This window comes from Centroberyx gerrardi, chromosome 12, assembly GCF_048128805.1.
Source record: "Centroberyx gerrardi isolate f3 chromosome 12, fCenGer3.hap1.cur.20231027, whole genome shotgun sequence".
NCBI lineage: Eukaryota > Metazoa > Chordata > Actinopteri > Beryciformes > Berycidae > Centroberyx > Centroberyx gerrardi.
The window spans coordinates 2,842,433-2,861,257 of NC_136008.1; the positions used below are offsets into that span (position 1 = coordinate 2,842,433).

An 18,825-nucleotide genomic window follows, 5' to 3' on the forward strand; every position below is an offset into this window, starting at 1 on the left:
ATGATCCTGATTTTTTGTTGTTGTTTGTTTTTTAGTTGTTTCCTGCATCTTTGACCTGCACGTTTCACCGGCTTCACTGTAAATCCACTCAAAATAAAAAAGTGATATTCTCTGTGTTACGTAACCGCAGCTCAGACAGTTTTAGAAGTTCAACCCACTGATTGAAGTACAATTCATTTTGGCTCAACTCACCCCATCAGAGGGATGGGGTGAGTTGGGCCTTATGTAATCAATATCTGATTACATTTAAAGTCTGTTTTCATCAAAAGACTAAGAGTAAGTAAATTTGCATCCCTGCCACACACACACACACACACAGAGAGAGAGAGAGAGAGAGAGAGAGAGAGGGAAAATGTAAATGTGCATCCACTTGACACAAAGCATATGGACTGTTACGAACACTGAATGGAGGTTACAGCTGTGTGTGTGTGTGTGTGTGTGTGTGTGTGTGTGTGTGTATGTGTGTGGTGTGTGTGTGTGTGTGTGTGTGTGTGTTGGGGGGTGCAGCTTGTGTCTGGCTTGTGCTGCATTCTCCCACACTGCATTGTCCTTGACCTATATCTCAGCAGCCTGCAGCTTGTTCGTACATCACACTTTCCTCCAACACACACACACACACACACACACACACAAAGGCTGAGAGAGCATGTCTACTTCAGGAAAGCATAAGAAGTGTTAATTTACTGTCTGATGTAGTAAAGAGGAAGTAAGTAAACTTTATTTATAAGGCACCTTTCAAAACAAATCAGATGAAAAACAGATGAAAGAAATAGAGATTAAAAAACCTAAGATATGTAAATGAGAACAGACATACTGACAATACAGCACAACACATACAGACACACATTTTAAATAACAGTTATGATCAAGGCTGGTCATGTTAAAGGCATCAGAAGCTGAAGTTAATATCTCTAAAATATCTTCAGTCTGTAAGAGATTGTATTTTGTCAACTGAAAGATGAAGTTACCTATAATCCTTTAAAAAGTATCAGCGTTCAGTTTAATTTTTTATTTTGTCTCATTTTGTCTAATTAACCTTTTTGTAAAAGCAGCAGTCACTGCTTTCACATGGTGGAAATCTCATTTTTGGAACAAGTAAATGAGCTTACTGAGTGCTTTTGTGCTTGTGTGTGATTACGCAACGTGTGTGTGTGTGTGCGTGTGTGTGTGTGTGTGTGTGTGTGTGTGGAGGTGGGGGCCACGCTTTCCCAGGCCGACACAATAACCTCGCTCTGCAGGAGCTTGGAGGGGGGCTGGGTGGAGGGGGGGGGGGGGGGGGGGGGGGGGGGGCTCAAGCTATGGCTGCCTGTCCGCCAAGATCCCCTATATGTCTTACACACACACACACACACACACACACACATCCCCCATAGCTGACAAAAGGCTGAATAGTGACTATGGCATTGACCCCTGTGTTTGGTGGCTTGGCATTCCTGTGTGTGTGTGTGTGTGTGAGGGGGAGAGAGAGAGAGAGAGATGTTGCAGCATATACATTTTTATACTTAGGTTGATCTCATGGTACTGAAGAAGCTCATATATCACCTCTGTTTTCACATTTCTTGAAAAATCTGTTATTTTTCTTTACACTTGATGAGACAGATAGAGAGTCCTGGTTGGATTCAGGTGTTCACAGTCTGAAATGCTTCAATAATGAGAGTAAGATCAGAAAACTCTGCTCTCTAACCACTGGACCAGACTGTCCACCTGCAGCCTGATACACCTGCTGAATGAAACCCTCCATGTCAGCTGGTTGAAACATCAGAAGTTTAATCTGCAGCCTGAAGCCTCGGGACACTTCTGCACTTTACTGACAGTAAAAAACTCAGAGATGAAGCTGCAGGACTTGAACCTAGACGTCCTCTCTAACCACTGGACCAGCAAGGCTTTGTAAGATCCAGCAGCTGATAAACTCTGTCGATAAGAGCTGAGTTCAATACCAAGCCTGGAGAAGCAAACGTGGTTGAGAACAGTTTGCTGGCAGGATTCAAGTCGTGTCCAGAGATAGTGTAGAGGTAAGACTCTCCACTCTGTGAATCACATGACGACCCAGAATCAAATCCCACCAGAGAGCAACAGCAGGTGAGTCTTCAACAAGGTGAGTGCACAAAGAAACCAAACAAAATACTGATGTCCTCAATGTCTGATGCTTCAAACCTGAAAGCACCAAGAACTACAAAATACATCAAACCAAAAAATGGAAGAAAAAAGCCACAAGCCAAATACACAAACTAAAAATATGGTTCTGGCAACAAAAGGGGAACCGAAAACGAAAACTCAAAACCTCAACAAGAACTGATACTTGTAACTGCTACAAAAAAAACCTCAACAAAAAACTGACCTACTAAAAAAAAAACTGAAATCTACAATAAAATGCAAAAGCAAGAACTCAAACAAAAGCAACAACTACACCCAAACAAAAACGTCAAGTATCTTTAAACAAATCGGACATTATTACCCGGTATCTAAAACAAGGCTCACACCTTTATATTCAATTTTCAGTTAAATAAATGATTATAATCCTCCTGGTTTCAGTGGAGAGTTTTAGTGTCTAAATGTTTCAGAGGCTTTTCACCCTGACAAGAGGAAAACTCTTATTATTATATTTACGTTTTGGGGACTTTTTTGACATGAAAATGGTCAAATTTATGCCTCATATAGTTCTGTAGCAATGGAAAAAATGATTTATCTGATGAACGCATGTATGTGCAGACAGCTCACCAGGATCAATACAGCATGAGTTTGATCCCTGTGTCTTACAGATAGTGTTAAAGATGCTGATAGTGAAAGATGTTTTTATAAAAGAAAGTGTCAGCAGCACATGTTGTGGAGCATTCTGGGTAATGAGAAAACTGTTAAGGAAAAGAAACTCATGCTTCTGTTACCTGTCTGTAGTCTGTCTGTTGTATGAACACAGATGTGATGTGATAGATGTGATTTTTTGTACTTCAACATGTACTTTGTAATTTATTGTATTGTTTGTGTTGTATTTTATGTCGACCTGCCCTGGGACTGCAGATGGAAATTAGCAAATAGCGATAATCTGGTGCAAAGCATCTTTTCTCTTTTCTGAGATCAATGTTCTCTTTTGCACATGGTCCCTGACAAATAAACTTAATAAACTAAACTAAACTAAACATGTCAGACAGAGAGCAGCAGCTGTAGCTCAGTCAGATGAGCCTGAGCCTGACAGGCAGAGGGTTGCTGGTTTGAATCTCAGCACTGTGTGGTAAGATCCCTCCTGCTGCTGTTGTTGTTGTTGTTGTTGTTGTTGTTGTCAGCAGTGTGAAGCTTTCTATATCTAACATGATGAGGATGAACCAGAGAAGCTAGGTGACAGCTCAGCAGGATGAGCAGCTGGCTGAGGTTTCATGTCTGACTGTAAATGAAACTGGTGCATAGAGAACAATTTGGCACTTTAATTTGACCGGTATGAGACAGTATCTGCATGCATCCACACACAGCCAGCTCCAAACTAATACATAACTGCAGAGTGGCAATTAAATACAAACTGACTTTATTCACACGGTGGCCATTTTGAACACCCGGGTGGGAAACTCTACCTGGAAGACTGTCTTATATATAAAACTAATGTTACACATAAACTTCAATTCATAGACCGAACAGTTATCAGATTAGCAGCAACAACCACAACGACTGTTTGAGTTTAGCAGCATGTTAGCTAGCTAGCTAAGCTACCAGCTAGCTAAAATGTGAAGCTATATACATATCCCTCTGGATTCTTCACATCCATTTGTTTCTGATCTGGTTCTCAGTGTGAATTTATGAAATGATAAATTCTTGTATGATGCATCTTGGTTCAACAACAGTACAGAGCTGGTTGGACTCGCTCGTGTTCAAAATGGCCGCCGTGTGAATAAGGTCATACACTGATACTATTCATACGTGTAGAGAGAGCAGAGGCGGGGTGGATCAGCGGTTAGTGCTGTCGCCTCACAGTCAGCAGGTCGTGGGTTCGAACCTCCGCCCCGGTCCTTTGCTTGGTTTCCTCCCACAGTCCAAACACATGCAGGTCAGGTGGGCTGAAGACTGTGTGTAGTATATGTTGTAGTAAACAATGTGATGTAGTGTGGTATGTAAAGCCCTTTGACATGTGACTGTGAAAAAGAGTGATAAAATAGACTTGACGGGACCTGTAAATGTATTATGTTATACACTCCTATAGGCAGGCAGTGGATACCTGGAACTGGAACTTAATGGAAAAAAACACTTCCAACATCTTTCTCTTGAATACACTTTCTTGCCTAATTTTTCCTGGTGCCTAACTTCCCAGAATCAGAGCGGGACGTGAACCAGGAGCCCCGTGACCACAGATGCATCCTGGGTGTGTGACGATGCTCTCAGGCCACCAGGTCCTCCACACTCACACCTCCTCTCTGACAGCTTTTCAGTCTTTCCTGTCAGTGGTGGCTTTGAAAACTTTACTGAACTGAAGCAATGAGGCTTAAACTCACAGGTTTTAAGAGCTGGAAGCAGCCAGTATGTCCACTGAGCCACGAAGTCCTGCAGGTCCTGAACTTGTTTCAGAGCTTTTCAGCCTCTTGTCTGGATTCTGGTTTTCAAAACTTTTCCAGGGAGAAGAGACTTGAACACAAGACCTTCACACCTTCTTTCAACCACTTAGCAAGCTGAGCCACTGAGTCCTACAGCCAGAGAGCAGACTCATAGCATGCTTTTACATCTTTCATGATTTCTTGCTTTGATTTTTCAGTCGTTGAGTGCCTTTGAGTTGAAACTGAATTTGAAAACTGAATTCTGAACTGAATTTGGAACTCAATAATACTCACAAGTTGAAAGCAATACGAGTTAAATTCAATTTCAAACCATTAGATTCAATTTCAATCTGTGAAATACAATTTCAAATTTAGCATACAATATTCAGTTTGAACATTTACAAATTCAAAACTATTAAATTCAGATTCAATTTGTGCTGCCACTAAAATAACTCCATAGATTTCCACTCCAGTTGTGCTGAAAACCATCTCATGTGAAACAAGTTGGAAAATACATTCTGCTGTACTCCAGGAAAGTGATCCAATTGTAAAATTCCCTGATAAATTCCAAACTTATCAATTTTTTTTTATAAATTTAACACTTCAACAAAATAACTCAGATTCACTCTAACAGATCTGTCCTCTGATCATGATCTCAGATCTAGTTAATCTACCTGACTCATCATTTCTGCATTTTTCTGCTTTTGATTTTGTTTCGTTGCATTCTTGATGTTATTTGGTTCATGTTCCTCACTTCAGCTTGCTGTCATCTTCATTTTCTTTCACTTGAAGTGGTTTTCATAAGCCATTTGGTGGTTTCTTCATTCCACCTTCACCATGTCTTTTTCCTTCTGTTTAGGTGTTTTGTATGGATGTGTAAATCAGCTGAACCTTGAGGCCCTGACACACCTAGCTGCCATTCACATTCAAACAGTCAGTCTCCCTCCTGCTGCTCCTGAACTGAGGCTCAGACTAACAGCTGCATATGAATAGGGCTACAACTAATGATTATTTTCATTGTCGATTAATCTGTCGATTATTTTCTCGATTAATCGATTAGTTGTTTAGTCTATAAAATGTCAGAAAATGGTGAAAAATGTCGATCAGTGTTTCCCAAAGCCCAAGATGACGTCCTCAAACGTCTGGTTTTGTCCACAACCCAAAGATATTCAGTTTACTGTCATAGAAGAGTAAAGAAACCAGAAAATATTCACATTTAAGAAGCTGGAATGAGAGAATTTTGACGTATTTTTCTTAAAAAATGACTCAAACCGATTAATCGATTATCAAAATAGTTGCCGATTAATTTAATAGTCGACAACTAATCGATTAATCGTTGCAGCTCTACATATGAATGAAGCTTCCTTGGTCATCGTTACCAAAAAACACCCAAAACTCAATTCAGTTGTCCATTTATTTAAAACATTTCGATATAAAAAAAAAAAAAAATGAAAATTACACATTTGTGGATTGCTCTATGTACAAAAACATACATTCTTTAGAATCTACATACAGTTTACATGGTTGTTGGTTCACTGCCTCCCGGCTGGAGCTCCAGGTTACAGTCACAGCTCTGGACTGCAGCTCCAGGCCAGCTGTGCAGTTCATTAAAGGCACCGGGACACATCTCATGTCACACAGCAAAATCATAAATAGCTTTTGCCTTTGGCAGTGATCAGAAACTGAGTTCATTCAATGCTGAGCGATTTTCTTTAACTTTTTACATATGGACATAAGACATTGTACATACTAAGGCTTATAAAGAAATAAATACAAGGCTTTAAAAACACAAGAACTTTGCACAATTTGTAGGCCGACTCCCTACGCAAGTCAAGTTTCCCAGGAATGTAACTCCAACAGCAACCAGGTTGCAACAGCGACAGGAAGGGGATTATTGAGCCACATAAAGTCTGTGGGGGGTGGGGTAGGTGGTGGAAGGGGTGCGTTCAAAACAGCTTCAGGTTTCAGGAGGTTGTACAGCATAACAGTTGACTGGATTAATCCTATGGCTCATGTAGCTGCACAGCACAGCTAACTAAGAAACACTTTCCTTACGTTTGAGAGCGCAGACTCATCTTTCAGACAATCAAGTCGTCTTTTGGTCCCAAGTGGTCGAGATGTGATTAAGATGTGATCACCGCACCATCACCAAGACTTTAATATTCACTGGACTTGGTGATTAAAGTGATTCTTAAAGCGAATTTAGGCGGGGACCTTAATTAAAAAATAATAACAAAAAGTGGAATACTGTCTAGAGCTGGGAAAGTGAAAGCAATGATCACCGCTCCCATCCTCTGAATACAATATCTCATTGTAATAAACTTCTACCTGAAGAAAATGAGCCGTTCCTCATTTCCGTTTACCCAAGGATCCGACTTCAGCACCGCCTCAGAGGCTTTTCAAGACCCGATTCAACAGAACAGCACCAGTAAAACTCCCAGAATGCTTCACACACATGAAATGTACCGTTTCATCTCGAAAAAAGAGAAAAACCAGAGCGTGGTTTGGAGATGCAGCTTCCCTGCGAGCTTCTCAGTGGAAGCGCAGGAGCTGGTAAATGCTACTTCAGGCAGGACAGACTCTGAATTTCGCCTACAGGTGGCCAAAATTCACAAACCACTTTTAGCATTTTAAATCAGTCAAATATAATTTTTTGAAATCAAAACAAACAAAAACACTCCATATGATGGTCAGTTATCTGCCAAAATGGCTGCCTGAGAACCTGTGACTCCTGACAATCTCTAGGTATGCTTTTTATAAAACCATAGAAAAACAGAAGGGGAATGAATGAAGTACTGCATCTGATACCCAATTTAGTGTAAAAGAAATTCAAAACGTGCTACATAAAAGTTGGCGTTTAAAAGCTCGTCCTATCGGTCGAGTCGTTTCTCGACATCTGATCGGTCAGGAGCCGACGTGGCGGCCGCTTCACCGGTGGAGAGGTAGAGCCCGGCTCAGGGATTGGTGGGTTTCTCGGTGCTGCTGGGCGGAGTCAGGACGGCTCCCGCGGCGACGGGCGACAGCTGGCAGTCCGGACTGTCCATCTGCCGCTCCTGAGCTTTCCTCTGCAGGGAGAGAACAGACAGACATGAGGAAGGAAGAGGCTTCTTCTACTCAACACAGTCTGGACTTTGGTAGAGTGAAGAAATAGAATCACACAAATAGAATTCAGGCTATTCCTACAAGCCGTAACAGTTTGTTTCTACATATTGGATGTAAAGTTATGTGCCATTTGGATGCTGCTTATATCCAAAGTCCCTGACAGTTGTGTAAGTGCATACATGTTTAATATACGAGTGGATCTAGTAGGAAGTGAACCCTTAACCCTTCTTCCATGCTAAAGGTGTGAAACAGCATAAATTATTGTACCAAAACCTGCTGGTACTGGTCTGGAGTTTTATAGGCCAATTTCCTTTTACTCAAAGTTTCCCCCCCCATTCTTAAAGTCACACTGACATTAAAATTTTTTTTTTTTTTTTTTTTTAAGCTCATTCTATCACAATTTATGCCCCCCCAAAAAATTACAAAATATATTTTAGTGTAGGGCTGAACGATTTTGAAAAAAAAAAAATCTAATTGCGATTATTTTGACTGATATTGCAATTGCGATATGATTTGCGATATTAGAGGGAATGATAATTTTTACATCATTATTCTCATTTTCATTGAAAAACGTATTAAAATGATTACGGTGTGATTTTTGCGGGGATCTGTACCAAACAAAGATGTTTTCTTAAGTCTGTAGAATATGATGTGTAGGCCAGGACATCTCTGCAGCACGACGATATTTAATTTAAAATGGTATTTTGACACACATTTCGCCTTTAACAAATATTGCGCCTCCTGCGATTTGAAAATTGCAGTAGGCCATATTGCGATTTCAATAAAATTTCGATTAATTGTTCAGCCCTATTTTAGTGTATATCAAAATTTATAAAATGACCCCTCCCTGCATTATGTCAGCAGGAAATGCATCAAATTACAGAAGCAAGATGTTCTCAAAATGCCGTTTCACTGTGACTTTAATGTCGGCCGTCCAGCGACTGCTAGCATATTTGCATCTTTCAAAAGCGAGATTAGAAACTAAGCATCGGCCATTTTAGTGCATCATACAGCACTTTTTCAAGGTTTACACAATATTCTACTTGGAAGACACCGGACTGGCTCTGTGACTACAACATTGCACATATAACGGTCTGATATAAAGCTGTCAGCAGCTGCCTGCTCACCAGGAGGTCCAGGTAGTCCACATGCGTCTGGATGTTGTGTCTGTCGTCGGCTTTCACTTTGGGGAAGTTCTTGAGCTGGGCTTTGGGCTGGCCTCGCAGAGCGTCCATGAAGGGACTCATCCACCGCACGCAGGGAGCCACGCTCTCCCACGTCAGGCCTGACAAGAGAAGAAGAGAGGAAGAGGTCAGGAAGCTGCAGGGGATTCAAGATGGAGGACAAGGACAGGCATCAAGAGAGCAGAGGTGCAGGAATGGAAAAAGATTGTCATTTTAAGTGGTAATCTGTGAGGTTCTCGTCTTTATTTAGTCTATCTGTGTCACTCAGCCTCATTGCTGTGGTGTTTCTGCACTGCACTTCCCACAGATCACCTGTCAATCAAACAGTGTGGGCGGAGCTTGGATTTCCTGTTGCTGCAGTTTGAGTTTCTCTTTTCTTTGTCTGTTCAGCTCATGCTAACTACCCAGTTCTTCTTCTTCTGTTGCATTAAAGGCTATGAATAAAAGCCTATGTAGTTTAGTTTAATTTAGGCAGTGATGAAGTATAGAAGTGAAGAGACAGAAAAGGAATAAAATGCAATGATAAAGACTGGAAAAAATGACAAATTTGTGCCGTTGAGTTAAACATAAAAGTCGTATTATTCTTGAAAAATACTTCTTTATAAACTCCAAGATGTTTGCAAGATCTCGAATTTCATCTACTCAATTCATGACATTTTTAGATATTAATTCAGCTTTTTACTGCTGTCAGTTTTTAAGAAAAACTGGCCAATGAAGTACAAGCAGCTTAAACCCCCCCACCCCCCGTCTCAAAATCATTATGGAACCAGACCTACCTGAAACTTTATGAACGACTTCGAAGGAGGAGAAGTGGCAGAAGGCGGCAGCAGCAAGAACGCTGTAGGAGAAGTCCAGCGAGTTCACATCCATCATACACAGGTCCAGCAGCTGCAACACACAGGTCAAAGGTCAATACAGTGAGGCTTTGGATACAGACATTAACAAAGATCAGTCTCTGGTGTTTTCTGTCAAACGCAGAAGGAAATAAAGTCATTCTAGTCTGTAGTAATTGTAAAATGAGCCATCACACACACTGCGGGTGTAACAGCTGTAGTACTAACACGGACTGTTAGTGCTACACTTAATGTTTGGACATGGACTGTTAATATTTCTATTTTTTATTATCCTTACTTAGCGATTTTTATCTTTTTATAATAATGTCATTTTACTTGACAAATTATGTATTTTCTGTGTTTTGAAATGTGCTATATAAATAAAGTCTGCCTTGCCCATCATAAATATACTGACGAGCATCATGCGTTTTCAGTAAAATAAACTATGAATCAGTTTTGTATGACTGGGGGTTTGACAGTGCCTCTGAGCAGGGCTGTGACGTCATTTGAGGCTCCAGACCTGCAGGTGAACTGACCTGTGTGATCTGGATGTAGGCGTCCTGAGAGAACTGAGGAACCAGGAAGCGGTCTCCGTCGCTCTGGGCCTCCACCTGAGCGTACAGCTTCAGCCAGGAGATGGGAGTCTCCGGACAGAGGTTCCAGTCCAGCGCCTGGAGGGGGGGGACCGGGACGCAGGTCAGTATCGATGGAAACAACAAGCGATGAAAGACGAGAATCTCACATTAAGTCGGTGGTATTGTATTCAGACAGTGAGCTGAAGTTGGTCTTTTAACAGCTGAAGTATTGGGACAGTAACCAGCTCACTGTCTCCAGTCTTTTACCACTGACCCTACTGGATATGAATAAGATGACATGCCAAGCCTATAGCAAAGCACTTTATGTCCATCTCCTACCATGCCATTCATATTTGGAATAGGCCTGAATGCAAATATCCAACTATCCATGTACCTCTAACTAGTGAACCAACTCTCCTCACTTTTATTTTACGTGCTGCCCACTGCAGAATGCCTGGTACACTTAATTTTCAAGCTGGCAGCAGAAGACTGAGCGGACTAATAATTTAAATGCATTTCTATCTTCTAATTATTTACTGCACAGCTACACTGTGGTCAAACATGTCACTCAGCTGACACCATTTTATATTTTAGGCACTTAGCACTTATAAAGAGTGAGCAGGTCGGGTTTCAGTATCTAGCTCAAGGACGAGTCGACAGGACACACGCTTGCTGTTGCAGGAATCCTGAAGAGTGCGTTTCAACAGTGTGTGTGTGTGTGTGTGAGCCTACCTTCAGGATGATGAGCTCTGTGCGCTGGATGTCCCACGTGTCGCAGGCTCCGTCGGTGACGTAGGCAAACTCGTGGATTTTAGGAGGGTAGATCTCCTGGAGGGAGGAAGGACCGGAGTTATTAGTTAAAATCAAACATGAGCTTATCTTGATTCATGCGTGCAGGAGATCAAACGCGGACATCTGCCAAATCCTGATAAATTTTGAGTGTGATTGGTAAATATTTGTTTCCTACCAGCTAGTTTTTTAAAAGCTAAACCAGCAGTTTATAATTTGCCTTCTACAGTCTTACATTAAAACGTGTTTAAAAAAGAGAAATGTCTTATGATTGATATCATTTCGTAACTGAAGTAACTGAAGTATATTGCCGTACTGTTTTTAAGGTTTTCATGTTATTAATAATTAGAGATAATATCGTATATCGAGATAATTTTGGCCAAGATACTCATACTGTGAGATTTTGGGCCGTACCTCTGTCTTGGAGGCGATGAAGAGCGCGGTGATGCCGATGAGCTGCAGGTAGTCCTTGTTGACGTTTTCCTGAGTCAGCATGAAGCGGTCGAAGTAGTCCTGAGCCAGGTAGGCCGTCTGCCGGTGGAGGCAGTACACCTCGCTCACCTGCACACACAACACTTTCATCAGTCTGGGTTTCAGTGGAGAGTTTTAGTGTCCCGTGATGCTCCGAATGTTTCAGAGGCAGAAGAAAACTCTGAGGGGAAACACTGAATATATTGGAATTTGAGCATGAAAATGGTCAAAATTAGAAAATATTGACAATCAGGAACTTCAACTCCACATATTCTGGTTTTGATCCTAAAACACTATAAAAATGATTATCAAAATTACAACAATAATCTCAAGAGCTCTTAAAAGGGTTTTTAAAAGCTCTGTCCCAACATGAACCCCATCCGGTTAACAATGTTAAACATCAGCCTCTTTAAACAGAGATCCCTGCCAGCAGCTAGAGGTGGCCATGTGAAATAAGTAGAGCATATGCAGTACATGAAATCTGGTGAAGGTTTTCATCCAAAGCACATTACATTCGAACCCCCAAACTCTGCCGGTGTTAGCTCTACCCACCGAGCATCACAGGAGTCTGCCTAGAGACACGATTTGAGACTTTAGTCCCAGGATTTTATTTTCCCTACACACAACTCCCTTTCCGTTTAGTTTGTTTTCTTGCTCCCTCTCACCTCGAACAGCCAGTCCAGCAGGATGGCCCTCATCTTGGGCTGCATCTTGGGGTGCTGCTGCAGGTAGCTCTTATCATGGACGTACTTCAGCTCTTTGTTCAGCATTTTGATCCAAACATCGTCCGAACTGGCCCAGCTGGAAGAGACAAAGAAGTTTACCATCTTGTTATTTTGTTCATTTCAAGGTGAGATCTATTTCTCAACTACACAGATTTGTCATTTACATTTCTTTCTATTCATATTTTATAGTTTTTGCCTCACTTCTCTATGTTTTAGCATTAAAGTAATGATGTAAATTGCCTAGTCAACACTCAGTTGGAGGAGATTCATTCATTCATTTTACATATTTTACATTTAAAGACCTTTCTAAGCATGCTGAGGGGGCAAAACTGAAGGGTTTCACTCCAAAAAAAACTTTTTGGCCGAGAAAATGCCACTTAATGTTCATTGTTCTACATTTACAAACCAAAACAGGATTCATTTCTAATCTAACTTTTACTTTCATGCCAGAGATCACTTTGACAAAAGTTGTGTCACATTAATCAGATGGTTGACGGCTCATTTTGGGATGAAACTCTACAACTGGGTCAATTCACAGATCTTTAACAAAACCATTAAAACACCTTGAATACAAAGTTGGGTGGAGACAGGAGTAACCGTTTAAGAACAAAAGACAGAGCAGCTCGGTGAAGTGGCGAGCAATGGCAGCCTTACTGAGGTGTAACACACACACACACACACACACACACACACACCTGAGGCAGGGGATGGGCGAGGGCTTGATGAAGAGGTTCTTGAATCTGTACTGCTTGAAGCTGGACGGATCTGTGGGCTCCAGCTCTTTGTGAGGAGTTTCGATGAGGAGGCAGGGACTGGCTCCGTCCTGCGACCAGCACTTCTGAAACACACACACACACACACACACACACACACAGCAGGAACATGAATACAAATATCCACATTTCACACATTCAGCCAGTCACCAGTAGACATCGCTGTCTTAGAGTGAGCTGAACAGGGGAAGCTTCGTTTCCCAGATCACCAGCGTTACAAGCAACCAGCAGTAAGGAGGTCAGGGGTCAGAGGTCACAGCACCCAGACAATAGATGGAGCAAATATTCCTGTGAGACTAAAATGTTAATTCTGATTGGCCAGTGAAGGCACATCTTATAATCCCTCCACAGTCAGGAGCTGCACTCCATTTTGTGGATTTATAATCAAATTAAGTGGCGCCGCCTTCTGGTGAAAAGACGTTACTGCAGACAGTCCTGCTGGACTCGTGTTTTGGTGGAAGCTTGTGAATGAACTTAGCTTGTAATAAAGTAATTTTAAATAAATATTTTGAGTCAAATGATTACAGTCTTTGGAAATTAGCTGTGGAATAAGCAGGATAATATGCAGAGAGACGGTCATTATTGTTACTTAAGGCCCTTCAGGTTGATCTCTGCTTCACATCTGGCTCTTTATTCACATTATTTTGTATTAATGACCGGTTCACTGTACAGTATCATTTACATAGGAAAGGCTAGGTAAAGAAAAGCCAGGGGGAAAGGCAACAAAACATATAAATGCAACCATACAAACACACATTACATATAAAATGGAGTAACAAAATGGCTGCTCTTGATTTAGTAAACTCCCACCATGGATGATGAACACAAGGCTTTACTGGAATTTTCCCACTGTAAACTTGTGTGCAAATCTGTTAACTGTAAATACATGTCCAAACTATACTAACCATAAAATTAAAACTATAAAAAAAATAAATTTTTAAAAAAGTTAAAAGGAGGTTGGAATAAGGCAGGTCACAGTGAAAAGGGAGGAGACACAAAACACAGATAATGAACTAGTAACAAAGCACACACACCCCATCACAGCTCTTATCAGCTATCCTGCACATTACACACACACACACACACACACTGTCTTTCATTCTTTCAAAGTTGATGAAGAGGTTTTGGAAATGGACGTGAGGTGGAGACACTGACCTGTATTTCATAGCTTTGTGTCTTGGCAGCAGGTTGCAGTTTCTTTTTGGAAGGCTGGAGGAGAAATAAAAATAGAAATGTTAGTGGTAGCAGCTACAACATTATAATAAACTCTAAAAAGCATTTATCTAAAAACAGAGTCTACAAAGTGCTTTAGAAGAAGACAGAAAAATGGTAAAACGTATAGGGAGACAAAATAGGACAAACGTTCAAAATGAAAGTGGTTAAAAATGAATACACACACAAGATGAAAAAAAAAGTATATGATAAAAAATCAAGCAAAGTTGAAAACAATTACATGAAAGCAAGTCTATCAAAGTTAGTTAAGTTATTTACCGCCCTGCTACTCGACACAGGAAGTCAAACTACTAATTTTAACGGCACAAACCTCTGATTTTCTTTTCCTGGATGTGATCTTGGTCGTCGGTGCGTTCTCATCTCTGGCTTGCAATGTGATGCGACCGCTGAAATAAAACAGCAGATTAAAATTGAGCATTATCACTGGCTATAAATGATCAGGTGCAAATAACCAGTACTTTACATATATAATACAAGTCAGGGGTTCCCAGACGTTTTACATGTTGAGGCCCTCAAATAGATATGCATTAAACCACAGATTTCCATTTGATCAGAAGTCATTTTTAGATAGCCTATCGCCAATGTCGTAACAAAACATTGCATCTCCAAAATGTCAACTTTTAAAAAAGGTAAAACAGCCTTATTTTTATGTTTTGAGTTTTCCCAGTGGAGTTTTGAGAGGATTTCAAGAGCCTGATGGACGACCATGTAATCAAAGTTAAATAAAGTTAAAAGATGAAAATGACCCAAAATTTGAGTTTTTGAGGTTTTCACGTGACAGCAGTGATATTCTCTCCTGGTTTGACTTCTGATGAATAAAACAGTAAATTTGAGCTGTTCCTCATTTCTCTGGCGGCCCCCTGGACCACTGACTCCAGTTTCAGCAGCTTACCTGCGTCTAGACATGGTGTTGACTGTAGTTATGGCTCCGCTGCAAAGGAAAAGGGGACAGATTAGATCAGATGTAACTTTAAATGATTCCTGTGAGGGAAAGTTGGTCATTACAGCAGCAGAGAACAGGAAACAGTAAAGGAAACTACGATAGAACCAAGTCACTATACAACAAGTCGGTAAGGTTGTGGGCCGACAAACGCAGCAAAGCATGATGTTGCAGACGCTAAATATCACCCTGGTGGTGTTGGCCTGTGTAAAATAAGATCCAGTGAATAAAATTAAATATTTCTTATTTTGTTTGGGACCCCCTGAAACCCCTTCAAGGACCCCTGGAGGATCCTGGAATCCAGTTTGGAACCACTGGGCTCAAACATACACAATATTTTAGAAGTTATAAGTTATCTTTGTGAAATTGGCCTATGATAGCCCAAAGGTAAATTAACTAGTCATATAAATAAAGAGCTAAACTAGCAAACTAAAATCACTATTTGCTGGTGATAGCCAGTTGACTCCTAGTTTACACATTAAAATACTGTTAACTTCCACTGAATAATCTAAGTTGAATTAAAATATTCTCCATTTTGTTTGGGACCTCCTGGAACCACTTAAAGGACTCCTGGAGAATCCTGGAGCCCAGGTTTGGGAACCACTGAGCTAAAACATAACATATATACATAATACATTTTAGACTATGTGTTATCACAGTAAAGTTGACCTGTGACCGTCCAGAGGTTAAATTAAACTATAAAATAGGTCATGAGCAAAACTACCCAGATAAAAATCAATAGTACCTAGTGATATCCAGCTAATAACGCTAAAGCACCGCATGCAAATATCAATATATACTACATTTTAGAGGCTAAATGTTGTCTCGACAGATTTATCTTGGTAAAAGGGGTAAAATAGTAATAGTTGCATAATAAGTAAAGAGCCAAATTAGCCAGCTAACATCAGTACTAGCTAACGTTAGTGGTAGCCAGCCAAAAGGAGGGGGGCTGGTTGAGAGTTGCTTCCTAGTTTTCAAACAAAAAAACAGCTTGAAATTGTAATTTTTCAACCAGGGTTTCTTATCTTCAGCGAAGAAGAACAATCCCTCGCCAGTTTAAGCATAGTTTGAGCGTGTAAAAACGTAAATATGAAATATATTTTAGTATTCAAAGTCAAAGACGCGCCAAATTACGAAGCAAAGCGGGAGGATTTGAGCCCTGCCTCCCTGAAGCTGCTCCAGGTCTGCGGGGGAAACCGGTGGAAATGTCCGCTAAAATATAATATTACTACTTTATACCACTCAGAACTGCTGTATTAAACTGTTAGGAAGTAGATATTTACATCCTAAACCCCTGGAAAGTCCATAAAGTCCCATTAAGTCCAGCTAACCCGAGTCCACAGCGAGGCTAGCTTGGGGAGGGCAGCTAGATTAGCCAGTTTAGCCCGGGTACAGCTAACTAGGTCAGTGATAACTTAACCCCAATATGCAGATACACTTATAATCTAACGGTTGTGCATGCTTACACTTGAATATTTACATGTTTTGAGCAACCCAGACAACAGAGGAGAAGATAAGCTGATTCTGTTTCTGTAATAAAGTATAAAAGTTACAGGAGGAGCCTCATGGTTGTTTAGGTCAACGTTAAGTCCATTAAAACCTAAAATAGCAGTTTTCACATAGATTCACCACCAGAATAAAATACACGATCCAAATGAAGAAAGTTAGGTTTATCTGTAGCTGCGGAAACTCCTTATAATGTCAAAGTATAAGTCCAAAAAGTTATGTAAGCTCCTCCACGCTTGTTTAGATTAAAGTTAAGTCCAGTAAACCCAAAATAGCCCACACAAATGGATGGACCGTGAGCAAAATGCACGATGTAAACCAGAGGAACATTTCGGCTGCGTAAATATATATACACATTCTTAACAAATCGAAATATAATAGGATAAATGTGAGCCCCAGCTCGGTGGTCTTACCTCCAGGATGAAGAATAGCTCAATGAATGGATCAGCTGTGGCGCCGGCGCCAACCCTTATATCCTCATCTGCCTCCGGCCAGTGCGCATGTGTGTTCCCGGTTCACATAAACGCGCTAAATGTTCAAATCTGAATTACGATTATCGCAACCGCACAAGAATACAAGTTTATATGGATTTAATTTACCCTCATAAATGATAAGACATCTTATCAGAGCCGTTAGGACGCGGTTAGACGTGTCGTCCACCGGGTTTAACCGGACTCTACGTTCATTTTAAGCACACAGCGAATCGTAGAAAGGTTTTTTGATGTAAACACCGCTTTCCTTACTTTCCGGTTAAACTTAAACGACCCGGTAGACATACAGCTGCCCTTTAACACGAGAAATGCTTTGAGATTTTAGTCCTGTATCGATTTATTTGTTAGTTTTTCGCAGCACCGAAAACACTTCCGCGTTGTGTTCCCGCCCGTAGGAGGAGCTCCCGAGCCGCTCAGCCAATGAGGAGCGGGCTGGGAGAGAGCGTGCTGCCTCGTCGGGTTGTAAACAAAGTGAGCACGTGGAGCTGCTGTCAAACACTCTGCCAGCTCTGTTATAACTTTGACTTGTATTAGAAGGATGTTTCTGGGGTTTCTTGTTATCTTGAATATGATAGAGGCAAGGAGAGACAACTGCAGTTAGTTGATTTTATTATATTATTGGATGAATTTCATATTCATACATGTAAGTTTATGGATAAAAGCATTTTGTCTTCATCATCTTAATTTTATTGATAGCTACATTTCATATTCACAAATGCAAATTTACCAAAATCTATCTATCAATCTTTCATTGTTCTGGTCGGTGAACTCAAACAATACATAAACACTTCTGTCTCTCTCAAGGTCTTTGTATGATGCTTGTAAAAAAAAAAATCATCATTTCTGTTAATAAGAGGCAGTATTCTGTCTTCAGTTAGTTTAGAATAGTAATATATATTAAATGAACAAGAAAGAAATGTAACAAAATTATTTTAAACAGAGGCAACATGTGACAACAACAACAAAAACAACAACATTATAGTAGTAACAGTAGTATCGGCCGCAGTAGTAGCATTGTTATTATTGTCATTATTATTATCACTAGTAGTAGTAGACCTAATAGTAGTAGTCGTAATGGTAGTAGTAGCAGTGGTAGTAGTATTAATGGTATTTGTAATAGTAGTAGCAGAAGTTGCAGCTGTAATAGTAGTAGTAGTAGTTTTAAAAAGTTCTATATAAACTAAGTTTATTATTATTATTATAGTAGTAGTAGTATTAGTAGTAATAGTAGTAGCAGTAGTAGGCAGTAGTAGTAGTAGCAGTAGTATTAGTAGTAGTAGTAGTAGTAGAAGCAGTAGTAGCAGTAGTATTAGTAGTAGTAGTAGTAGTAGAAGCAGTAGTAGCAGTAGTATTAGTAGTAGTAGTAGTAGTAGAAGCAGTAGTAGCAGTAGTATTAGTAGTAGTAGTAGTAGTAGAAGCAGTAGTAGCCGTAGTAATAGTAGTAATAGCAGTAGCAGTAGCAGCAGCAGCAGTAGTAGTAGTAGCCTAGTAGCAGTAGTAGTAGTAGTGGTAGCAGTAGTAGTAGTAGTGGTAGCAGTAGTAGCAGTAGTATTAGTAGTAATAGTAGTAGTAGTAGTAGTGGTAGCAGTAGTAGTAGTAGTGGTATTGGTATTACTAGTATTAGTGTGTTGAAGTATACACCTTTGTATAGCGAGTGTTTATTTCTTGTTTGAGCTGGTTGTTAATGTGGAG

The 18,825-nt window shown here is 40.4% G+C and overlaps 1 protein-coding gene across 1 annotated transcript; it reads right to left on the reverse strand.

Annotated features, from left to right (window-relative positions):
* Positions 1–7,443: 7,443 nt before the first annotated feature.
* ccne2 (cyclin E2) lies at positions 7,444–15,102 on the reverse strand. Its single transcript, XM_071913956.2, has 11 exons — positions 15,089–15,102; positions 14,507–14,582; positions 14,119–14,172; positions 12,886–13,028; positions 12,131–12,266; positions 11,409–11,555; positions 10,938–11,033; positions 10,167–10,301; positions 9,574–9,685; positions 8,741–8,898; positions 7,444–7,576 (listed from the first exon to the last, which is right to left on the reverse strand). Exons 1-11 carry the CDS (start codon positions 15,100–15,102, stop codon positions 7,466–7,468), a joined length of 1,182 nt encoding a protein of 393 aa, XP_071770057.2. The 3' UTR covers positions 7,444–7,465.
* Positions 15,103–18,825: the final 3,723 nt, after the last annotated feature.